This window comes from Hemitrygon akajei, chromosome 17, assembly GCF_048418815.1.
Source record: "Hemitrygon akajei chromosome 17, sHemAka1.3, whole genome shotgun sequence".
In the NCBI taxonomy this organism is placed as follows: Eukaryota; Metazoa; Chordata; class Chondrichthyes; order Myliobatiformes; family Dasyatidae; genus Hemitrygon; species Hemitrygon akajei.
In genome coordinates, this window is record NC_133140.1 from 76706326 (window position 1) to 76719588 (window position 13263).

Sequence of the window (13263 nt, forward strand, 5' to 3'; positions counted from 1 at the left end):
TCGAGTCTGTCGCTGTGATCTACGTAGCACCAGTGGTGATTGCACCAGTGCCGGTGGTGATTGCACCGGTGACGGTGGTTGTGCTGGCTCCGGCCTGACTTGAGGTGCCAGCCCGTTAGCCGTCAGTAATCCCTCATGCGTGTATGAGGCGCCCGGTATGGGAGTGTCGTGAGGAGTCTGTGTAGGGCTTGGTGTGTGCGGTGTCTCGTGGGTATATACATCGGTGGGTACGGGGTTCATAGTCACCGTGGAGTGTTCGGGGTAGGGGTCTGGTGCTCCTGCAGGCGTCAGGTCATGGACAGAGACCGTGTCCTCCCACCCATCAGTTAAGACCACGTAGGCATACTGGGGGTTCGCATGAAGTAGGTGAACCCTCACGAACATCAGGGAGTATTTATTGCTCCTCGCATGTTTCCAGAGCAGCATGGCCCTGGGGACATCAGCCAAGCCGGTAGGGTGGTCCCAGTGGCAGACTTCCTGGGAAAAGAGTCGCTCATGAGGGGTGGCATTGGTGGACATACATAACAGGGAGCGGATGGAGTGGAGTGCCTCGGGGAGGACCTCCTGCCAGCGAGAGACCGGCAATCCCTTTGACCTAAGGGCTAAGAGTGTGGCCTTCCACACAGTGGCATTCTCCCTCTCCACCTGTCCATTCCCCCGGGGATTATAGCTCGTGGTCCTACTAGTAGCAATAACCCTAGCCAGCAGGTACTGGCGCAGCTCGTCACTCATAAACGAGGACCCTCTATCACTGTGGATATAGCAGGGATATCCGAACAGAGTGAAGAGCTGGCGCAGGGCTTTTATGACGGACGTGGCAGTGGTATCGGGGCAGGGGATGGCAAAGGGGAACCGCGAGTACTCGTCGATGATGTTGAGAAAGTAGACATTGCAGTCAGTGGAGGGAAGGGGGCCCTTAAAGTCAACACTCAGTCGCTCAAAGGGGCGGGTGGCCTTGATAAGTTGTGCCTTTTCAGGACGGTAGAAGTGTGGTTTGCACTCAGTGCAGACTTGACAGTCCCTGTTCATCATCCTGATCTCCTCAAGGGAGTAAGGCAGGTTCCGAGCTTTCATGAAATGGTAAAGTCGGGTGACCCCCGGGTGGCAAAGATCTGCATGGAGGGCGTATAGCCGGTCGAGCTGCACGCTGGCACACGTTCCCTGGGATAGGGCATCAGGGGGCTCATTGAGCCTTCCAGGCCAGTACAGGATGTCATAGTTGTAGGTGGAGAGTTTGATTCTCCACCTCAAAATTTTATCATTTTTGATTTTGCCCCGCTGTTGGTTGCTGAACATGAACGCAACTGAGCGCTGGTCGGTCAGCAAGGTGAACCTTTTGCTGGAGAGATAGTGCCTCCAGTGCCTAATAGCTTCCACTATGGCCTGGGCTTCTTTCTCCACCGCGGAGTGCCAAATTTCAGGGCCCTGAAGGGTACGAGGGAAGAATGCTACGGCCTTCCTGCCTAATTGAGGGTAGCAGCCAGCGCAAAGTCGGAGACGTCACTCTCTACTTGGAAGGGAATGGTCTCGTCCACCGCATGCATCGTTGCTTTGGCAATGTCCCCTTTAATGCAGCTGAAGGCCGCGCGGGCCTCGGCTGAGAGGGGAAATGCGGTTGACTTGACCAGGAGGTGGGCCTTGTCTGCGTAGTGAGGGACCCATTGGGCGTAATAGGAAAAGAAGCCCAGGCACCGTTTGAGGGCTCTGAGGGTGGTGGGAAGAGGGAGTTCCAACAGGGGGCGCATACGGTTGGGGTCAGGGCCAATAACCCCGTTCTCCACGCCATACCCAAGGATAGCAAGTCGGGTGGTTCCGAACACACACTTGTCCCTGTTATAGGTAAGGTTAAGAGCTTTGGCTGCTTGGAAAAATCGTTGGAGGTTGGTGTCGTGACCGCAGATGGTGATGTTATGCAGATATGGGAACGTGGCCTTCAGTTGGCACTGGTCCACCATCCGGTCCATTTCCCTTGAGAAGACAGAGACACCATTCGTGACACCAAAGGGGATGCGCAGGAAGTGATAGAGCCTGCCGCCCGCCTCGAAGGCGGTGTAGGGGCGGTCCTCCGGGCGGATAGGGAGCTGATGGTAAGCGGATTTCAGGTCTATGGTCGAGTACACCTTGTACTGAGCTATCTGATTGACCATATCCACGATGCGGGGTAGGGGGTACGCGTCAAGCTGCATGAACCTATCGATGGTCTGGCTATAGTCCACGACCATCCTATTTTTCTGCCCGGTCCGAACAACGACCACCTGGGCCCTCCAAGGACTTGTGCTTGGCTCAATGATCCCCTCCCTGAGCAGCCGCTGCACCTCTGATTGAATGCAGGCCCTGCCCCCGCGCTGTACCTCCTGCTTTTAGTTCTCACGGGTTTATAGTTGGGGGTCAGGTTGGCAAACAGCGGTGGGGGAAGGATCTTGAGGGTGGAGAGGCTGCAAGTGGTGTCAGTGGCGCGGCTGTTAGCATGGTGTTGGGTGGGATGTGTGGGTCGGTGTGTGTGTGTGTGGTCAGTAGTGGGGTATATGATGAAGTTCCACAAAACTTAGGATTTCTGACGGTGATTGGTGGGAGGGGCCCGTCATAATCCATTGTCACACTTTTCAGGTGGCTCTGGAAGTCGAGCCCCAATAGCACAGGAGCACACAGTTGAGGCATGACCAGTAATGCAAAGTCCCGATATTCTGTGCCCTGCACCACCAATGTCGTTACACAACCCCCCCGGATGTCTGTGGAATGCGACCCAGAAGCTATGGTGACCCTCTGGCTTACCGGCTGTGTCACGAGTCCACAGCATTGCACCATGTCCGGGTGAATAAAACTCTCAGTGCTGCCCGTGTCAAACAGGCAGCTAGTCCTGTGCCCCTCCACCAGGATGTCCATCATTGACATTGCGAGCTGGTGTGGGGCGCTTTGGTCGAGGGTCATGGAGGCCAGAGTTGAATCGCCGTCTTGGTGCCCGGTAAGCACCCATGGGTCGGAGGCAGGGCGAGGTGGCGCTGACAAAGATAGCAATCTATGCCTCGCACGCGGCGGGCAGGCAAGATGGCGGCGACCAAGATGTCGACCCCCATGCCTTGCACGCGGCGCTGCTCCACCCCGCTCGCGGTTTGGACTTACAGGCCTTGGTGAAGTGGCCCTTCTTTCCGCAGCTGGAGCAGGTAGCTTCTTGAGCCGTGCAGCGTCTTCGGGGGTGCTTTTCGAGACCACAGAAGTAACACTGTGCGGACTTGCGACTGGCAGCAGCCGAGGTTGACTCACTGGTGGGTTGCAGGGCCTGCAGCGTCCACGGGGCCGGCGGGAGATCGCGCGCCTGGACAGCGTCAGCATCGTGCAGAGCGGCCTCCAGCGTGTCGGTCAGCTCGATCGCTGAAAGTAAGGTAAGATCGGCGTGTTCCAGCAACCGCTGGCGCGCGTTCACTGACCTGATCCCCGTAACGAAGGCATCTCTTACTAGCAGCTCTGCATGCTGTTCCACCATCAGTCCCCTGCAGTTGCAGGCCCGCACGAGTGTCTGTAGGGCCCGGACAAATTCAGCGCTCGACTATCTGGCCTGCTGCCGCCATGTTGCTAAGCGATGTCTTGCGTAGACGGTGTTCACCGGCCGCAGGTATTGTCTTTTGAGGGCATCCAGTGCCCCTTGGTAGGTCGGCAGGTCCCTGATCAGGAAGTAGACCCGCGGACTGACCCTGGAGAGGAGAACTCTGTACATCGTGGCAGGCTCGATCACTCGAATCTCCTCCAGGTACGATTGGAAGCATGCATGCCAGAGTTCAAAAGCGATGTTGGCTTCCAGAGATTGAGGGTCAATAAAATGCTCTCCATGTTTTAAAATTGCTGCTAATAAAATTGATGCACCATCAATAAGTCTCAGAGACGGGAGGCGAACGATAGGCTTTTATTAGCAGCAAAAGGGAGCACAGCATCTCGGAGACTGAGGGGGGGAGCAGTGCCTCCAATCGCCTTTATACGGGGGTCTGTGGGAGGAGCCACAGGAGCAGTCAACAGAGGGGCGTGTCCAGACAGGTATATGTAGTTCACCACAACATCCCAACAATATCCTACAAAACCATTTTAAAACATCAACAATAAATTGTGCTGACCAGTAGGAATGCTGGGGGTGAGCTGTCGACCACGACCCCTCCCAGGAGCATTACAATATTATATTTTTATTTACAAATTAGTTGTTTGTCAGTCTTTATTTAGATAATGTATAGTTTTCTTTTGTAAATTCTATTGTATTCTCTATTCTTTCAGTGAATGCCTGTAAGAGATTGAATCTCCAGGCAGTATATGGTAATATACATTCTAGAGTCTTTCCTCTTCCTTTTCAGTCCTGATGAAGGGTCTCAGCTCAAAACGTCGACTGTTTATTTATTTCCATAGATGCTGCCTGGCCTGCTGAGTTCCTCCAGTGTTTGGTAATATATACTTACTTTGATAATAGATTTACTTTAAACTTTGCACGTGGGCCAGTCTACATGTGGCTCCGGATTTACAGACGTGGTTCTAACTCATAACCACCAGCTTGAAGTGATTCAGTGAGCCAGTCAGTTGAGCCAAACATCTAAGACAAGTGCCAGTGGTACGTCCCACTGTACTCCAGTGGATCGGAAGGACAGCTCACCAGAGCCTTCCAAATAGTATCCTGTGCCCGACATATCAATTCATTTATTGCTTCCAGAGAATAGCAAATATTCATTAGTAGGAGTCACAGAGCTTGATAGAGTGCCGCTCCACCAGGTTCAGGAACAGCTACTTCCCTACAATCATGCCAGGCAGCATCTATGAAAAAGAGTAAACAGTCGACGTTTCAGGCTGAGGCCCTTCATCAGGTCCTGCTCGTTTCTGTAGATGCTGCCTGACCTGCTGAGTTCCTCCAGCATTTTGAGTGCACTGCTTAGATTTCCAACGTCTGCAGATTTTCTCATGTTTGAGTTCCTACAACCTCCGTGTTGTTGAACTGACCTGAAAACCCCCAAGCCTAGCCCAGCAGTGGAACCTCTTGCACTACCGTGGACTTGTCTCCAGTTATGTTTTTGTTCGCAATAATGCTGTTCTGCACGGTTTCTCCCCACTGCCTTGTACTGAACACTGGCAGAATAGTTACCACCCTTCAACCATCAGCCTCCTGAACCAGTGTGGCTAACTTCACTCACCTCAACTCAGAACTAATACCACAACCTGTGGACTTTTGTCCAACAACTCTGTGGCTTATGTTCTCAGCGTTATTTATGTATAATTTGTTATTGGTAGTAGTTGTACAATTTGCTTTTTGTATTGATGCAGTTCGTCTTCTGTACATTGGTTGTGTGTGTGTAATTTTTCAATGATTCTATTTTGTTTCTTGTATTTACTATGAGTGCCCACAAGAAATAGAATCTCAAGGGAGTATATGGTGACACATACTTTATGTTAACAAAAATAAAAATTCATCCTCATTCCACAACACGTACGGAACATCTCCCTGGCATCTCATTAATTCCTCGATGAACATCAAAAATAGATGAATTGTTAACTATTTTTTTCCTCTGGTAGGAAATGTTGGCTACATTTTATTTTATTGGTGATGAAACAATTAGGGACAGGTCACCATGAAAGTCATGTTTTTTTCAATAGGGTCATACGGCACAGGAACAGGCCATTCAGCCCAACTGGTCCATGCCGACCGAGACGCCCATCTTAGCAAGTCCAATTTCAAAGTCAAACTAAGTTCATTATCAAAGTAGGTATATGTCTCTGTCTCAGGCACACATATATACAGTAGCTAGGATGCCTAAGACTTTTGAACAGTACTGTAGTAATTTTATGTTTTGCACTGTACTGCTGCTGCAAAAAAAACAAAATTCATGACATATGTCAGTGATGATAAACCTGATTCTGATATGGGTCTATATTGTGGACTGAGAGTGGGAAGAGGACGAGAATCATGGATGGGAAAAGGGGAAGGGACAGGGGACGGAGCGGGAAGCATCAGAGAGACATTCTGTAATGATCACTAAACCAATTGTTTGGAATCAAATGACCTTGCCTGGAGTGTCCGGGCTGGTGTGTCTGCACCCGGGCCACCCCCTCATCCCGGCACTCCTTCTCTGCCACTTACCCACATTCCTCTGCCCTCACCTATTCCCAACATCCTTTGCTCTTGCCAGATTTACAAACTCGTTCTCCGCTCCATGTTGACAAATACAGTGACTGTGCAAAAGTCTTCGGCAGCCTAGCAATACTTCAATGTCACTGCCTATGCCTTTCGCACAGTGCTATACCACCTTGAAATTCATTTTCTTGCAGGTATTTACAGGAAAATAAAGAAATAGAGTGGAATCAATGAAAAAGAACACACAAAGACTGACCAATGAGCAAAAGAAGACAAATTGTGCAAGTAAGTAAATAAGTAAATAAATAATACTGAGAACATGAATTGTAGAGTCCTTGAAAGTAGATCTGGAGTTGTGGAATCAGTTCAGTGATGAGATGTGTGAAGTTAATCACACTGGTTCAGGAGACTGATGGTTGAAGGGCAATGCTGAGAACAGGAGTTGTTATGAGTCTGTAGTTTGTGGAATCAGTTCAGTGAGGAGATGAGTGAAGATATCAACACAGGCCCGGGAATATGTTTGTCTGAAATGCACTTTCTTTGTAGCTTTTATACTTAATTTGCATTTCTTATTGTTTTACTTCAAAGCACTGTGTAAGGATCTGATCTGTAGGGACAGCATGCAAGGAAAGCTTTTCACTCTATCATGGTACATGTGAGAATTACAAACCAATACCAAAGCAATCTCCTAAAGAGCCGGAACAGCATTGACGTTTCCTCTTCAGCTGCACCCAGAAAAGGTTTGAAAGGCGGTAACGTTGACGCAGAACCCACCCCTCAGTGACCTGTGACAGCAGGACCTTGGACTGTTTGAATAAAAATCTACCGGAGGAACTCAGTGGGTCGGGCAGCAGCTCTGGTTTATGGTGGCAGGGCTGGGGGAGGGGGTGAGAGAAAGCACATGATGAGATAAGACCATAGAACGGGAGCAAATTAGGCCATTCAGCCCATTGAATCTGCTCCACATTTCCATCATGTCTGATTTATTACCCTGCTCAGCATCATTCTTCTGGCTTTTCCTTATAAACTTTGACACCCTGACTAATCAAGAACCTAGTTCTGACCCAAAAATTCAACATTCCTTTTATCACCACAGCTGCTGCTGGACACATTAACCATCCGTCAGGTTGTCTCTTGCTCCAGTTTCGAGGTTCCACAGTCTTCCACGTCTCCCTTAGACTGAAATCCTTGCCTTTGCCACAATCCCTCTTGTCTCAACAATTGTGTGTCAAATGTGTGTGAATCATTGGCTGATATACTTGCCGCATTGTCTGTTATTGTGCTTGTTGCAATAAAACTGGCAGTTGAGATATTCAAGCCCTTTTCGTCTGTCATCATGGACCGAATGCTTGCTACAGTGGTGTTAGGAGTGGGATGACAAACTCACAGCAAAATTGAAGAGCTATAACATTGGATGGAGTGCCTTAAGACCCAGGCAATACTTCGAGGGAGCAGGCAGTATGCCTCCCTGCACCACCCAGACGGGGTTCCCGAGGACAGGACACTGACCTGAGGGAGAACCTGGGAATCGAGCATCATGCCTTCTTAGGGAATCCCGATGGGGTGCGTATGCCCAGGATCCCCAACCTAGGGGACACGGCGGAGCGCATCAACTGCCTCCCTCACAGCCTGCGCCAGGGAGCCCAAGACGAAACAGCCACGGAGGAAGGGCATTGTGGCAGGCACTACCAACAACGCCGGAGAAAGCAGAGGACTGCTGGGCCCCAGCAATTAACATCGTACGGTCCATCCTGAAGCTCTCCAGATACAATGCTACCGGCTGGCTGGAGCTTTACCTGGCGGAAGTCCAATTTGACACATGGCACAACGGGTGGAGCCCCACCGAGACAGCGGTGCACCTTGCCCGGCACAAGAGGAGGATGTCCTACGGGCCCTCCCTTACCTAATGCCTGCTGAGCAGCGTGACTACAGGGCCCTCGTAGCAATGCTGGAGTGGCACTTCAAGCAGAGGCCATTGGAGTAAGCAATGAGGAAAGATCTGTGTAGCAGGAGGCGCTGTGCGGGAGAAAACCTGGGGGCTCTCGCCACAGATCTCCACCATTGTGCTTAGCTTGGCTACCCCTAGTTCCCTCCCGTGGCCCTCCACGCCTTTGTAAAGATGCTGACGCCAGATCGCCTTTGGCAGCATGTTCACCTGACATCACTATCATCGCAGGCTGAGGTGGAGGGGGCAGAAACAATTTCAGCCTCCCAAGGCGTTCCAGCGTCACCCCGCAAGCCACGAACCTGCGCTTGTGTTAATGAGGCAGTGGGGGAATCTGACAAGGAGGAGGTCGAGAGACAGGTCTGACCAGCGCTGCGCTGACCCCGCCACGTGCCACGGAGCAACCTCTGCTACCAGTGTGGCGAGGTAGGCCATGTGGCCCAGGACTGTCCCACACCAGCGCCATGTCACATCCCAGCGCAGCCATCCGTCACATACCGACGGGGGGAGGTGATTATTACACACCCTGGTTACAGTCTCAGGGTGACCCACAAACACACAAGCGAATACAGGTGTCCCCCGTTTTTCGAACGTTCGCTTTACGACACCTTGCTGTTATGAAAGACCTACATTAGTTACCCGTTTTCACTAACAGAAGGTGTTTTCACTGTTACGAAAAAAGGCAGCTCGCGAGAAAAGGCAGTGCGCGCCCCGAGCAGCCAAGCTCCTCCCCCAGAACTGCATTCTAGCCGGCATTGCTTAAACACGTGCCTGTGAGCATCTGTGCTTTATGTCGATTTATTTTGTACATCTATTAGCAAGATGAGTTCTAAGGTATCGGAAAAGCCTAAAAGAGCGTGTAAGGATGTTACACTTAGACATAACTAGGCATTTTGATCATGGTGAATGAAGTAAGGATATAGTGAGTTTGGCTTGTGGAAGTTAATGAAGATGATGTTGAAGAGGTTTTGGCATCCCATGACCAAGAACTGACAGATGAAGAGCTGATACAATTGGAAGAGGAAAGGATAACAATCGAAACCAAATGCAGTAGCGAACAGACCGGAAGTGAAGTCGTCCAGGAATTGAACGTGAAGCAACTGCGTCAGATTTTCACTGCGATTGACAACGCTGCAATGATTGCAAAAAAGTATGACTTTAATTTTGAAAGGGTACGTAGGTTTAGGGCATATTTGCAGGATGGTTTGGGTGTTTGGGTGCTTACAAAGAACTGTATGACAGAAAAATGCGCGAGGCTAAGCAGTCAAGCATACTGTCGTTTTTCAAGCCTTCCACATCAGCCACAGCAGACAATGAACCTCGACCTTTGACATCGAGGCAGGCAGACATAGAAGATGACCTGCCTGCCCTGATGGAAACAGATGACGATGAGATGACACCCCAATCTCCTCTACCTCCCACCACCCCAACCTCCGACGACTCAGCCTAACACACCATCATCAGTGTGTTCGCTGTCTTCCTGATTCCAATAAGTGAAACTACACTGGACGTACATTACTTCTACTTTATATAGGCTGTTTATTTTTATGTGTTATTCGGGATGATTTGGCAGCTTCATAGCTTAAAGGTTACTGGAGACAGTGCAGCCGAGAGCGCTTGCGTGAGATTTTCGCTGCGATGGACAGTGCTGCAATGATTTCAGAACAGTATTTCTACTTTATATAGGCTGTGTATTTATCAGATCATTCCTGCTTTTACTATACGTTACTGTTATTTTAGGTTTTGTGTGTTATTTGGCATGATTTGGTAGGTTACTTTTTGGGTCTGCAAACGCTCACAAATTTTTCCCATATAAATAAATGGTAATTGCTTCTTCACTTTACGACATTCCGGCTTACGAACCGGTTCATAGGAACACTCTACCTTCAGATAATGGGGGAACCCTGTAACTGTATAACCCAAGCTAAAATGTTACAATAAATGAACGAGCATCCCAACATAATCTTACAAAAGCATTTTAAAACAAAAACAATAAGTAGCGCAGGCCACCAGAAATGCTGGGGCAAGCTGTTGACCATGTAACCACCTCACCACCCCCCCACCCTGGCTCAGAGTGCCACACTGCCCTACTTGAGGGGTCAGTTGTCCCCGGCAACCCCAGAGTCCATGACAAAGTCCAAGAGACCTGGTGGTGGGTGACACTGCCACCAGAGGTGCTGAGCGTGTCTGCAGTCCCCCCAGGGAGGCACTGTTTGGTGAGGCAAGAGGCAAGGCACCTGGAGTGGCAATTCCTTCCTTCATCCTCACTGGGTCAGTGGTGGCCAAGGGCTGATACGGTGCCAGCCGGCCCCAGCGCAGCACAACTGCCTTCTGCCGCTCAGGCAACCGCATCCAGTATACCACATCGGAGATGCGATTGAGCACCTCCCCCAGCCCCTTCCAGTGGTTTCCCAGCTTGGGGGATAGTCCCTTCTTCCAGAGGGGCAATAGACACACACTCATCCCCCACAGTCAAGCCCTGTCCCTGGCTGCAAGCATCATGACCCTGTTCTTGCCAGCCGCTGGCTGTGCTTCGGTTCCGCTGAGCCGCATCTTTAACGGCCTGCAGGTGCCCCCCCCCCCGAGGTGCTGCAAGTACTCCAACCCAGCCTCCTGAGGAATCTCTGGCTCTGGAGGGGTGGGGACTAAGCACCAGATCCACCAGCGTGTGCAGTTCTCCTGAATGCTGCCTGGCATCATTCCCAATCGTGCTGGTGATGGCTAACGAGGGTGGCAAGCTGCGTAGCCAGGGAGTGGTTAACGTGTTCCAGCAGCCCAATACTTTGCGACTGGTCTGTGTTTTGGTAACTCCCAGATGCCTACAGACCTCACCAAGCACCTGCGCCTCAAAGTTGTGCCCCTGGTCCCCTGTGGAATTCCTCACGTATATTATGAAATTTGTTTTTTTTGGCAGCAGCAGTATAGTGCAATACAGTTAGCCCTCCTTATCCACAGGGGATTGGTTCTGGGACCCCCCCCCGTGGATACCAAAAAATGTGGATGCGCAAGTCGATGGACTTTAGGACCTGGCGGAGCACTGGACCTTATTTAACCTCTCAGTGCGGTGGACTTTAGGACCTGGCGGAGCACTGGATCTTATTTAACCTGTCTCAGTGCGGTAGACTTTAGGACCTGGCGGAGCACTGGACCTTATTTAACCTCTCAGTGTGGTGGACTTTAGGACCTGGCGGAGCACTGGACCTTATTTAACCTGTCTCAATGTGGTGGACTTTAGGACCTGGCGGAGCACCGGACCTTATTTAACCTGTCTCAGTGCAGAGGACTTCAGGACATGGCGGAGCTCGGAACCCGCCTCCTGCAGTATTTCTGTTCCGTTGACAGAAAACCGTCATGATTGAAAATAAAGCGGAAATAATAAAGCGATTGGAAAGAGGTGAAACGCCATCAGTCATTGGAAAAGCATTAGGTTGCAGTTGGTCAACGATTGAAACAATTTTAAAGGATAAAGTGAGAATAATGGAGTATGTGAAGGCCCTGCCCCGATGAAAGCTACAATTATTACTAAGCAATGCAGTGGTTTAATTATTGAAATATATACATTTCTTAAGTGTTTTATATGCATAGAAAGGTAAAATATATACTATATATCAAGACAAACGTTTGACCAACAGACGCTAAATAATACTGGATGTATCTATTCCAACTTAGAGAACTTTTTTTTTTGATTCCTGATCCGCGGTAACCTATGCACATCCTCCTGTATACTTTAAATCCTCTCTAGATTACTCATGATACCTAATACAATGTAAATGCTATGTAAATAGTTGTTATACTGTATTGTTTAGGGAATAATGACAAGAAAAAAAAGTCTGCACACGCTCAAACAACAAGTGCTGGAGAGAGAACTTCCAGGTTTTTCTGATCCGCGGTTGGTTGAATCCACGCACGCGGAACCCGCGGATAAGGAGGGTCGACTGTGCATGAGATTACTACAGTACTGTGCAAAGGTCTTAGGCACCCTAGCTGCATAATAAGACTTCTGCACTGTACTGCATAAGAATACTTATGGTCTCATATAAGGAAGTGGAACATATAAGAAATAGGAGCAGGAGTGGGCCATCTGGCCCGTCTCATATGCTATTTGCCAGTCACTTTAATCACCTTTGTAGAAAATCAAGTCATCACTTTACTAAAGTTCAATTGCTAATTATTATTTTTTATTTTTTTGTCATTTTATGTAAACAATGTTTGATAGGCACAATATAACAAAAGCACTAATGCGACAAATACAACAAATTAACAAATTTAGAACTCCATTCACGTTATTTAGGCTCTGGAGCTGACATATAGGCCTACACTGTTTTCTTTTCTTCGGTAAAGCAAGTTGAGAAGCGAATTCCTGTCACGTGTACTGGTAAAAGTTGCATGTCCGGAAATATTTAGTGCTGACTTACTGAACGGTTGCTGGTCAGTGTATATTGGAATAAATACAGGCACCAATAAGTTAACAGAATCATGCACAAGAAACTAAGAAAGAGAAAAGAAAAAAAGGTACTTGAGTGTAATAATGGGGACACAATAAAGACAGGAATAAATTCACAAAGAAAGGACAATTCCCGCTTTAAAATAAGTAGAAACATAACACTATGAGTTTCTTGTTCGAAGGATCTTAACACAGAAAGTTGGTCATTAATACTGCAGTGGAAAGGATATGGCACTTTAGTAATTCAGGTCACTATGATTCAGCTTGTAGCTTGGCTGATTGCAGACAAACACAAATAAGCACAGTACGACAGCATTCGTTCACTGGCGCATCAGGGACACCTCCTCGAATCATTCCTTCCTCCAGCGACCAAATGAAAAGAAATTAATCCACTTCGGGGTTGGGGGGGTGGGAGGGGTTTCTCTTGGCCCTGCACCGGTCACCTCGGCCCGCTCCTTACTGGATGAAGGGCATGCGCTCCTTGTTGCCATTGTCTCCCTCGTGATCTTCCTCCTCCTCACCCGCTTCACTTGTCTCTGTGCTGTCGCTTGCCATCTGGAAGCAAGAAGAAGGGATTGGTTGTCCATGCACACTGAATCAGAGTCAGGTTTATTATCACTGATATACGTCATGAAATTATTGCTTTTGGCAGCATTTCAGTACAATATGTAAAAATTACAATAAGAAAGTAGATAGATCAGTAAATAAATAGTGCAAAAACAGAGCAAAATAGTGAAGTTGTGTTCATGGGTTGATGGACCATTCAGAATCTGATGG

The 13263-nt window shown here is 49.0% G+C and overlaps 1 protein-coding gene across 1 annotated transcript in view; it reads right to left on the reverse strand.

Moving 5' to 3' along the window:
• Window positions 1-12198: 12198 nt before the first annotated feature.
• vat1l (vesicle amine transport 1-like) overlaps window positions 12199-13263 on the reverse strand; it is a 185282-nt gene continuing 184217 nt past the window's right edge. The window contains exon 9 of the mRNA XM_073070404.1: window positions 12199-13041. Within this exon, the coding sequence (XP_072926505.1) occupies window positions 12943-13041 (99 nt within the window). The 3' untranslated portion in view covers window positions 12199-12942. The remainder of the gene's footprint in view (window positions 13042-13263) is intronic.